General features: G+C 42.4%; 1 protein-coding gene across 9 annotated transcripts in view; it reads right to left on the bottom strand.

Annotated features, from left to right (window-relative positions):
• ARID1B (AT-rich interaction domain 1B) overlaps positions 1 to 12,193 on the bottom strand; it is a 450,840-nt gene that overhangs the window by 83,935 nt on the left and 354,712 nt on the right. For 8 of the 9 annotated variants that reach the window (XM_047858467.1, XM_047858473.1, XM_047858469.1 and 5 more), the window contains one exon: positions 9,684 to 9,773. The exons of the other annotated variant lie outside the window; for it this stretch is intronic. In XM_047858467.1, coding sequence (XP_047714423.1) covers positions 9,684 to 9,773 — 90 coding nt within the window. The remainder of the gene's footprint in view (positions 1 to 9,683; positions 9,774 to 12,193) is intronic. 9 annotated transcript variants of the gene reach the window in all.

Below are 12,193 nucleotides of genomic sequence, written 5' to 3'. Positions count from 1 at the left end.
GTAGGAGTAAGGAAAAACTCTTGGTTGGGCAAGACGGAGATAAAGCTTATCTCTAGAAGGACTTCAAAAGTTCCCAAAAGTAGGACGGAACTCTATTCCATTTAAAAAATAAACTGGCCACAAGGCACGTGTAGGGAAGATGATACAGAGGGAGCTGGAGCAGAGAGCTCCATGAATCCAAACAGGCCACGGTGGGTCGTCACCACTCGGAAACGGTCACCGATGAGCTAAAGTACCTTCTGACGAAAACGCCCGCCTAAGCTGAAGAGCGTACAAAATTGATTCAGAAACAAAGCCAAAGAAACAGTCAAGCAAAAATGGGAAATTTCAGGATATTAAATTGGGAGGCACCTTAGCACGGACCTCAGCCTCCAAGAGTCCGTCCTTTTCCTCTTCACGCAGCCCGACAAATTCTGCGACACCGAGCGTCAGAGACTTTAAATCCTGCCGGGAAACTGAGTCAGACACAAAGCTCAAACCACGGCTCACCCGAGCCACGAAAGAGGAAAACGGCGAAGGCAGAGCCAGCGTGTCCAGGCTAATGCGCGACAGCAAGGGAGCACGGAACCAATTCCACGACAACGCGACTTCTTCCTCAGAGGCGCCTCTTTCGCTGGCAGAAAGCTCTAGCGCCGTCAGGACACCAGCGGGACACCGAGGTCCATGAGCCACCAAAAAGCGAGGCACGTTTTTCCTCTGGCACATGGACAATTTGTTTTCACGTTGGCATCTGTTAAAAATTCACAGAACTGCCTCGTTTCTTCAAGCCAGTTCGATAAAAGATGTTTCCCCACATGTGTGAAATAACGGTCACACGCTGCACCACCTCAGCGGAGAGTCTCCCGCCTAGAAAGGCAGACAGGGCGATGGCTCATCGCAAATAGGTGTCGGAGCCCCATTTGGAGAGAAAAATAGATTTTAAAGAATATTCTTGTTACATTTTAACATCTCCAGTGTTCATTCGCCTGCCCGCTCCTGGGCACGACGTGAACTGCTCTGAGGAAGACAGAAACTAATGACCCGTTCGACGTGGGAACCCAGGCCCCCCGGTGCTGTCCCCGCTGTGCTCTCAGGTTAACCGGCAGGGTCGGTCCCTCTGCCTTCCCTGCACCGCAGCGCCCTATATTCAGAGGCACAGACTCGAGCATCTAAGTTCTCCCCGTCCGCCCCCACAGAACCCTCTCGCCTACTAACATCATCTATCACCGGGCAAATGAGAGTCCGGGGAAGCATCAGACTGATTACCCAGATGGTAGGTGGGGGCAAAATATCTGGCCTTTCCTTACACAAATCTTCCCGGTGTTAGCTGCAAAAGTCCGCTTCGGGGCTGAGAGCAGAGACAATTTTATGTGTGTTACTATGCGCTGGAAGGAGCAGAGGAGCCACTTTTTAAGGCTTTCAACTTCAGGCCAGGTCTCCCCTGAGTCATGTGTGCCTGACGCTTATGCTTATTAGTAGTATTTGCACAGGGCTTCGCAATTTATAACCTTCAGATACAAGGCTGCGTGTGATCCACCCGACAAACCCACAGGACACTCTGATCCTCGCTTCACATAGGAGGAAGCAGAGATTTAATTAATTGTCGCAGGTCACAAAAGTAGTTAGTGGTAAACCCTGCATCCAAACTCAGGTTTTTCGGTTCCAAACTCCCTGAAGATTCAACTGAGGAAAAGCACATACTACGTAAGCACTGGAGTGAGGAGACGGAACAAGGCCACGCGGTCTGCACAGGCACAGAGCTCTGGCTGGGGAGATTCCACTGATGACCTGGCAGTGGGTCCCGAGCACGGCCAGGCTGCGCCAGGAGGGTGCCTGGCTGTGGGGACGCCGCTGTGACAGGTGATGCTTCATTCATTTGTTCACGTAGCAAATCTGGCCTCAAAGACCTACCAGCTGCCAGGCTATGGAGGACCTCATAGGTCAGTAAAGACGGCCAAGTGGGCCCCATGTTGAGGTGGGGTTGGGGTTCAGATGTGAGTGGCAAAAGTGACAATGAGAAGAGATTATATCAAGATCCTGAATGAGGCTCAGCTGGCTGGGGATGAGAGGCAGCGGGGTGATGAGGGGTAAGGCCAGAAAGGGAGGCTGGTGCGGGGTAAGTGGCCCCATAACCACGCACCTCAGCACAGCCTCCCTCCGAGGCAAAGCGGGGATCTCGGGCTCTTATGAAGGGCAGGATTAATCTAACCAGACCCCTGGAAAGACCATTCTGGATTCAGCACGGAAAGGGGACTGGGAACACAGCTGAGACAGGAAAGACATCTGCGAGGCTGGTGAAGGTGAAGTTAAAAGTTCCTGGGTAGCCAGGACCCCATTAACGACAGTGGATACCAAGAAAAGGGGATGCGTGGCTAACACCGCAGGTGTAGAGTTCACGGAACATGATGACTAGCACAGGCCAGATGGGAGAGAAAAAGCCATCAAGGATGCCTTCCAGCTTTCTGGTTTGGGAAACTAGGCAGACAGGGGTCTTTCCCCGAGGTACGGACCCCTAAGGCACAGGAGAAATCACGTTACTATAAATAAGTGCATGCAATACACAATGTTGAATTTACCTAAGATCCAGGTATTCTCAGATACTTCCCGTGAAGAATAATGAGCCAATTACAAATGAGGGTTGACTATTAAAAGCAAGCTTCACTTGGCAATTCAAAAAAAATTACTGCATAAACCAAAAGTGACAAAACTATGCATCTTTAAAAATATTCTAAAATTTAGACTGATTCCTCAGTCAATAATAACAGACTTTTATTATGTGTGATATTTGTTTTCTCAGTTTTTTGGTGAACAAACCTCTGGAGAGCGGACTTATAGCAATGTAACAATAACCCTAATACAAGTCCTATGTTGTTATTTCCTGCACTAGACTAAGCTTTGGTTTGGACCACAATTCAGCCCAGAGGCAGAGCTCTGAGGCTGAGGAAATTATAAACAGCTTCCTAGATATTCTCTCTTGTATCTGACTTCCCATTTGACTTTATTTTCGTCTGTCACGGATTATAAAAAAAGGGTCCTCAATTAAGAGCGGAGTCTGAATTCACTGCATCTGGTGGTGGGGGCAGGTTATCACTAATGCTTTAACACGTTGAGCTGCTATACTTACACAGCAATACATCTGGAAAGTGATCTACTTTCTTCTCTTTTTGCTAATAACCTCATGTTGAAAGCCAGCATCATTTTATGTTTAGCGTGCTCACAAATGGTAAGAACACCTTTATACACAAGGGTAATTGGAAAGGTAGAGTAAGAGAACATTTTCTGACTACCAACACCACCCTATGAAACATTTCAGAATGTGCAGATTTACTGTCATATTTAGAACTGAGAATCCAATAGAAAGAGGAACAAAATAGTTTCTGTAGTCACAAAACCAGAAAAAAAAAATCTCCAATCCTATTTCCAACTCCTTAACAGGTATCTTGGTGGTCTCCATTTTTGAGCTAACTTGTTAATCTGTTCCTGACAGTTAAGAAGGTGGATCAATTAAGATATTCAAAACCATTAAAAAATTTGAAAACTACCTGCCATATAAATATCACCATGAAATCAGCTAGTAGCATTAAAAACTTCTCAAAATTTTTACTTATTTCCATCTAAATACTCCTAAGGTATAAAGAGACTGGTTGGGGTAGGGTGGGGGTGGCTTCTGGGCAACTCATTTCACACCAGACTCCAGGTGTGAGGATTTCAGCTTGGCCTGAAGTCCTGTCTGGACTGTCCTAGAAATACGTCCAGGAAGGATGGGGGAGCAGAAGCGGTAGCTTTAATCTGGTGCAAGATCTAAATGTCCACTATGTTTCAAGACCGAGAAATAGCCTACGCCGTAGCAGATGACCTTTAGTGGTAAAATTGAGAGAAGACTTATTAATATGGTAAGCTTTCTTAATTTAAGAACATGTTATATTTTGTTCTTTGGTTGTTCTGTGCTCTGAAACAATTTGAAACTTCGGAATTGGTGTGACGGCTGAATTATTTTCTGCTGTCCGGCTCGATCTTTGTTAAACATCTATTATACATGAAGCTCTGTCACAGACATAGGGAATCAGAGTGTGAACAAGATTCAGTCCTGGCCCCTCAAGAGCTCAGTTTAATTTATAGTAAGACACTCGATTTATTTTAAGAGATCTCTTTTTTTGCCCTTGGCATTTAAAAGTAAAAGAAAGATTTGCCCTAAGCAAATAGAATGTGCCTAGAAATTCGATGAGGGATTCTATTAGGACTTTAAAAAGAAGCTAAAATACATCACGAAACAGTGAGAATAAAATTATACAAGGCAATTAACATTTGGGATTAATAACAGAAGAAAAAATATGAGACTAATGAAGACATATTCTATTCAATCTAGAGAAAATAGGTTAAGTTTGAAACTTCATACTTCGGAAGTACACAAATTCACCTTTGTGTGTGTAAAAAGGTGTGATTCACCTTTTCAGGGTAGGCGCACAAGAACGTCTAAATGTCCAATCTCGCCTGTTTGCTACACGCTTTCTCTAGATAATGGCACTGTTTATATTTATGCTTCTATTTATAAGAATGGAGCTAATGGCAAATATCACTGTGAATATCAGACTCCAAAGGCGGGGAATTTTGTGAATCTTGTGATTCCAGAAGCGGGGCCAAAACGGCAAAGTTTTGCTATTTTCTCCTCGTCCTGCAACTGCGGGGTGAACCCGCATCTGGCCTAGCTGCTCTCATCTGCTGTTGCTGGTAAAAGTAAGAGCCAATTCTCCATCACGTACAGTCAGCTGGTACATTCGGATGACAACTTTGCTTAATCAGTGGGGGGGGGGGGGGGGGAGGGAGAGAGAGAGAGAGAGAGAGAGAGAGAGAGAGAGAGAAGGTTGTCGTGTGGGTGGACAAGAAAGAAGGCGGGGTGCGGGGGCGCTGCTATTCAATAATTCTGGAAGATTTCACCCAGGATACCTTCCATGCAGATCTGATGGTCACAGGACGGTGCCAAAGAACCGCCTCCAGTGACAGAATACATTTGCTAGCACATCACAGTCCTGCCGAAGCATCAACTCTGCTTGTAATTCGCGTCCAAAAGGGAAAGTATGTAGTGGTTCTGCTTTCAGCACATCGCAAGGACTAATTAAATCCTCATTACTACCTTCTAATTATTCAAATACTATGGGATTACACTGAGGAAGTCCCTGCTGGCACGCCAGATGAAAAGGGTTAAATAATGTACGTTGATTCGGAGAACCCGGATCTGGTGCAGACCTTCAGAAAACCACCAGCATTAACATGAATATTTAATTAGACACCACTGTGAAAATTAAAAGGGAATTCAATTAAAAGGTTTTCAAAAAATTAATTCTGACCTCTCTACATCTGTCCAAATAAATAAGCCTTCTTGAAACGTTTTCACCTAATTGCTAATCCAATAACTAGAAGGGCATTTGCTAGTTTCATTAAGCTTAACATTTTACGGGGGTTAAAAATGCAATCATTTTAATGTTAATAATAATTATACTTATTTATCTACTCAGATGACTGAGTAGATATTCCCTCCAAGCCCTCTTGGAAAACAGGGCAACATATGAAGATTTCCTGTTGCTCTTTTCAAATTTTAAGATCTACAAGTTAAAGATTATACAATGAGGATGAAACTAATCTAAACTTGTCAGCTACAATTTTCTCGTAACATTTATTTTAGTATTTTAGTGTCATCTGAACTCTTCCTCCAATGCCTTAGGTACTATAATTTATACTGCTTTTTTTTGGGGGGTGGGGGGTGAAGTGCTTTAATAGCAATTCTGTATGTTGTTAAAGGAGAACTACAGAGAGAAGATTTAAGATAAAAACCAGCGGCAAACGTGTTACGGAATACTAAACTGAAGTTTTGACCTTTCTTCTTTTAAACTTCTGTCAACAATGAAGAAGTTAAGACCAAAGAATTGGAACTAATTTTCTTTATTCGGTTAGTGGGAAGTTCTAGCACCACACAGAGTGCAAACAGGAGAGTGCTGAGCCAAGTGCTGTAGAAGAGAGCAGCTAAGAATGTGCAGGAGACAGTACCGCAGGAGAGTAAAGAGGCCAATAAATATGTAAAATGTCTCCCTTCTTTTTGTACCTGACAATGGCCATGTCCGTGTTTTCTTGGTGTTTTCTATACACCTTTTACAGATAGAAAATATAAAACTGTGGAAACCCAGGCATGTTTGCCTACATATAATGTGGGGAAATGGATTTGTGACTGTTGTCCTTAGACAAACTTAACACCAGCAGCCCCAGGTCAGAGGGCACGGAACTGGAGGTGGGGGTAGGGCACTATAGGGCCATGGGACCACCGTGCTGGGCCTCCGGGCAGCATACCGACTCTGAACCCAACTTTGGGAAGAGGACATCGAATTGCAGGCGCCAGTGTTATTCAGATCCCAGGACAGCCTCAGGTTGTCAGCAAAATTTTCCTCAACAAGAGTATATATATATATATATTGATAAATGTTCTTCCTGAACAGGAATCGAAGGACCGAGGAGGAAGGAATGAGGGCCGGGCAAGGGTTCAGCCTCCCAAGCCTGGAGGGAGGCAGGCTCCAGGGTAGAATGTCAGGACTTCATGATGAGGACTCTGGGGAATACCCAGAAAACCACACCTCCAAATAGAAGCAGGCTGCAGTTCCTGTTTTGTGCAATTGTCTCCAGGCAAGTATGTTTCTAGATTCTTTGCATGAAAGAAAATCTATCTCCTGTGGGTAAATTAAAGAAGGTGTGTGTAACTGGAATCTTACTCTCTTATCTTAACTTAATAAAACAAAGTAAAAGTGTAATAGGAATTGCTCAACTTGGCTATTTTAGTCCTCAGCAGTATAGACACTATGTTCTTGTCTCTATCAAGGCCCACGGGTTCTCAGAGAGGACACATTTTTTAATAGGACGCTAACTCACCAAAATACTTTTCTCCTCTCTGCTTCTTTCATCACTTCCCTGAATGGGGGTAGGGGAGGATATATCAATTGTAAAAGTATAAATGAAGTTAAATTACTTTTCAGTACATGGGAATCAACACTGGGTAATTTTCTAGCAAGTGTTTTCTCAGATCTACTTTGCACTGCATATACTGTTGGTACACGCCCCCAAAGATGATAAAACAGACAAGGAAAATATTATTATATCAAAGCATTACAATGACTGTCATTTGCCATTAAAACACCTGACCAAATGTCATTAAAAGCTAACATTTCTTCCTAGATTTTAACAAATAACAGAGGCTTAAAAAACCAATCCTTGCTATCCAGTTTTGGAGGAAATTGAACTCATGCATGGCAAAAGATCATTTATCAGTCATTTGGAAATATAAGGGTTTCCTGGTTAGGGGGCTGTCCAACCAACAGAAGGCACACCAGGGACACACATAACATCTTTCAGAGAAAGTTTGGGGAACGTGTTCATAACAATATACAAACTATAAAATTTATATTTGCTATTTGAAGGAAATGGTCATTATAACAACCCAGATTGTATGTATCCATTATCAGTTACCAAAACCACACTGCATATAATGAAGATAATCAGGAAGGAAAAAATAACAAACATACCTAAAACAGTGGTTTTTATATAGTGACACCAGAAGAAAATTCTAGATTTTGCTTGCCAACGTATTTAAGTTAAAAGTTTAATTTAGCTGCATTTCCTCATTCTATCGTTGTTCACATTTGCTTCTCTACATTTTCAAATGTCTTAAACACATATCAGTTGGAAGAGGGTGGGGAACATATTGGTGGAGGATCTAGGAGGGTTTCTCTTTTAGTTCTTAGCAATAAAGGTTGGGATTGTAGGGCTTCCAAATTACCCTCTAATGCTTGCTGAAGCAGCAGAATTCTCCCAGTGGGAATGATGTTACGGGGTTATGTGAGGATTAAATGAAATAACAAATACCTTCATCTGGGCTCTGGGTCTGGCCTGAGCAGGTTTTCAGTGCAGGGTAATTTCTTTCATCCTTTTTCCCCCTCCATTTCCCTGACTCGGCAATGCAACACAGATGTAACCCAAGGCCAAGTAAAGGAGTTTGGAGAGAATTCCCCCTTGCATGGTGCTAGTATGCTGTCCACGAACTTTGAATGGTCTTCCAGATGACCAGAGACACGAGGCGTTAATGCAGAAAAAGGATATGAGGTATAGGACTGGTTTGTAGGAAGTTACAGTGGAAAGTTTAGAGAAACAAATGCACACACCACTTCACTGTTAAAACATATCATAGTATCATTACAAGGCAGTGGTTCTCAAAGTACGGTCTTCAGATCGGCAACGCTGGCAACAGCTGGGCATTTGTCCAAAAGGCAGATCTGAGTTGGCCCCCTCAAGCCTACGAAATCAGCAGTCTGGGGGTGTGGCCGGGTTATCTGTTTTAAGCAGTTCCCCAGGTAATTTTCATACACCCTAAAGTTCGAAAACCATTAACTATTCCATTATTAAGGTAGACTGTAGTGTCTTCATAAGGGAATTAAAGTATTAGTTATACATTAAATTACAATAAAGTTAACTATGTCGAGACATTAGAAAATAAAAATTTCACTTTATTCCTACTAAATATTCATTTCAACACAAATGCTGTGTAGCTAAGGCTAATCCATCTTTTCATAGGCATTACTTTCTAAATAATGGGGTGCTAAGTTATTAAACATGTAAAGTAACTAAAACCTTGTAATTCCAATTAGAAGCAAATCATCATCTGTACAGCTCATATAGAAATAATGATAAACATGTGGGGTCAGGAACCTCTAAATAGCCGCTACCAAGCTCGCAACTTCTGTCTTCCGGGTGAGCGTGAGGGAGGAGGGGAGAGAAGGAAAGTGGCGGCTCCACAGGCCAGATGGGCAAGCTTGGACTCACAGGCAGTGGAAGGGACCTGGCAGGGCGCCAGATGGTGCAATGGGCTTGTAGACTCTGGTCTACACTAATCTGGATTAAGATCACCACCACCAAAAGTAGCTTTACTACAGAAGGAGGGAAAGCAGGCGAAGATACACACACGAAGACCAAAGGCCTCAACCCAGTCAATAGTAGATGGGGTCAGCATGCATAAGTGAGCGAAAGGTCAAAGAGTTTGCGGATGGGGGACAACCTGAAAAGTTCAGGGCTTTGGGAAAAGCCCGTGGTCTTTTTTCTGGTTCCGGCACTAATGAGCCTCTGAGAATGAGGAATTCCTACGGAACCTCTCGGGTCCTCAGTTTCTTTGTTTGTAAATTGAGGTGACCGGACTCTACAGTCTCTCAGGTTGGCTCTAGTACTAAGATCCTACAATTTTATACTATAAGGTCTTACCAGGTGTATACATTTTTACTGTTGAAGTATCAGGGGACAAATACTGATCAAAACAGCTAAACGGACACACACTCTAACATTATACTTCATCAGGACCGATATCCAAAGTGCATCAGTAACAGTCCCCTTTACACAGCTACATCAACTGTCAGGCGAGAGTCACGTATAAACTATGCTTCACGATGCTGTGTGGACATAGATAGCCTTTGGGTCTTGAACTGTGCCGGGTAAAACGTCACCTAATCTGCAAGAAAGCATCCTTCTTTGTTGTTACATGTATGTTATTTCGTTCATCAGAGGAGGAAACAGAACATCCTTTAAAAATCACTCATAAGGAAACGCACAGATGACCAAATTCATATAAGCCTCATATACTCCAAACACAAAGATACGTAAGACATGAACTGAAGACTAACCTCTTTCCTGTGGCATTGGTGACTGGCTCAAGGCAGGATGGGAACTGGATTCTGACTGGCTCCCAGGTGGCTGAGGAGGCATCTGACTGCCTGCAAAACACAGGAAGGGGAGTGGGGACGGGGAGCCCTCTACATTAATGCTGCAATTGCGCAAAACCAAGACAAGTACATTTATTTCATCTTAATGATCACAAAAGGTGTGGCCCCGCAGAGAAAAAGACACGGCTCAAAAAAGTGTGCTATTTTGCCCTTTTCTGGTAAAACGGAGAAGAAACACGGATAATCATATTTACCAGACGATCTCTTGAGAAGTTTAATTTCCTACTGAATGAGTTCCCAACCTCACAAATACATTAGTAGTCAAAATCTGACATATACCTACTTAATGCATTTCATGAAATCCAAGACTCATGAACTAAACTCAGCCTCTTGAGTTTAAACTAGTCTGTAAGTGGTGAGGCATGCATAGTGGCCAACAATTTTTTGTTGGTAATATTTATTCGAAGTAAAACTACCAACCAATTTCTTAAAATATCTTTGTAATTAATCAGAGATTTAACATAAACATAGGAGACGTTCATTCAAAAACATAAAACATACTACTATAGAATGTAGTATACATTAGCACTAAAGAAGAAAATATTATTCTGCACCTCTTTTGATCTTTATTGCTAATAAAGCAACAGCATCTAGTTAACATCTATTTGACTTCCATTGATTTAATGGGTGCTCAGTTTGTCTTTTCAAACTATAATGGAAGCTCCTTGAGACAGGAATCATGCCTTTTACTCCCTTAATCCCTGCATTACCATAGCAAATATTAATAAATCTTTGTTATTTAATGGTCCTTAATCTGAGAATACGCATTAAAGGGAAAAAAACTTACTATTTTTATCAATTAAAGAGAGGCAATGAATCATGTGAGGCGCAAGAAGACAGGATTTTGAAATTTAAGAATCATCAGAGGTACTTGAGATCTCAACTCACTTTCTGGTTCAGAGGTTTAGAAACACTTCAACTAAAAATGTTAGCGAATAAAGAAGGCAGTTGCATTTAACACACTCTTCCAGGTGCTAGCTCTCATGGCATGAAGACCCTGCTATTTTCTCTTCTCACTTCTCCCTTTGCTAGAATAAACTGAAAGACTGAAATATACAGGTATACATACCTACACAATACACACATGCAGGCATACACAGATTTCCCCCACATAACCCTCAGGTACTAGAGTCTATGATTATGCTAGGTCAAGCTAACTGCTTTGACATCATGGGACCTACTTTTCTACAGTTTTGTGTATTGCTAAGAGAATCACAACGGAGTAGAGAAGGAAATTAACGTATCGAAGATTACCACCAATTCACCCGGTGAAGGTCATGCCGCAGAGTCTGGCGTTTGACGCTGAACATCCGCCCTCTCGTATTTCTAACCAATGGCATCTCTGTTAGGCCAGGCAGCCTGACTGCAGACCAGAAAGAGCATGATCCCCAGGGTCTCTCAGGACTGTCACTCATTACTAATTCTAATAATGGTTGTATCTGTGACAGCCAGAGAGGCAGGAAGGTGATTTTCCATTTAGATAATACGTACATATAGTCGTTAAAATATAACTACAAGAAAAACCCTGACATTGTTTTCAGGAGTTTAGGCTTCTCACTTTTTAGAAAAGAATGTAAAACCTATGAATGTATATCTGAGTGCTCCTGGGTTCAAATGCCATTCTCATTCTCAGATGAAATGAAAACCAAGACCCGAATTCACGGACATTGAGAAACCTTGCGCTGTGAAACCCCTAGGAGTAAACTCTTAGGTTACAGCCACACCTAGTGCATAAAAATCCTACACACACACAGTACAGCATCTATTCAGTTAGTGCCAAATACTTAAACGTAAAGTAGAAAAGACAACATTCTGGATGAAAACAATTTCAAGGGTAAACGCTGGTCATCAACTCCGCTGCAGACACACAAAAGTTGCTGTGTCCACTCAGGGTCATGTGTTTCCTATGAAACACCCTCAGGCCCCCAATGTGCAGCCCATTTAGAAATTGAAAGCATGCTGCAGCCAAATCCTGACTTTTTAAAATGTCACTGGGGAATCAGCTGCACTAAGACAGTAAGTGCTTACATTACAATGATTGTTTCTGTAGGACAGACTGAATTCATGGACTCATGACAGCAAAACAAACAGTAATTCTACGTTAATACAGGCCACCGCTACTGACACTATGCACGCCCAAGGCACTGCTCTCATGTACGATATTTCAAGTAAGAATGAAAGAGGCTTTATAAGAAACCCATCTCATGAATTCAAAAAATACTTTCAAGCAGCGCTACCGCCGGTCTGGTGCAATTCTAAGACAGATAACTCTTCACGGCAATGAGAAAATTTATTATGAAATCCATTCTTTAAAGAAATAAACAAGAGCCTTTTCGTGGTAAAGACAGATTTGAGCCAACGGCTTTAAATTCTCCACGTGCTTCTGTCCCCTTATCTTTCCACCAACAGTT

Source organism: Prionailurus viverrinus, chromosome B2, assembly GCF_022837055.1.
Source record: "Prionailurus viverrinus isolate Anna chromosome B2, UM_Priviv_1.0, whole genome shotgun sequence".
Taxonomy (NCBI): Eukaryota; Metazoa; Chordata; class Mammalia; order Carnivora; family Felidae; genus Prionailurus; species Prionailurus viverrinus.
The sequence above is the reverse complement of the archived record's forward strand: the minus strand, read 5'-3'. Positions and strand labels throughout refer to the sequence as shown.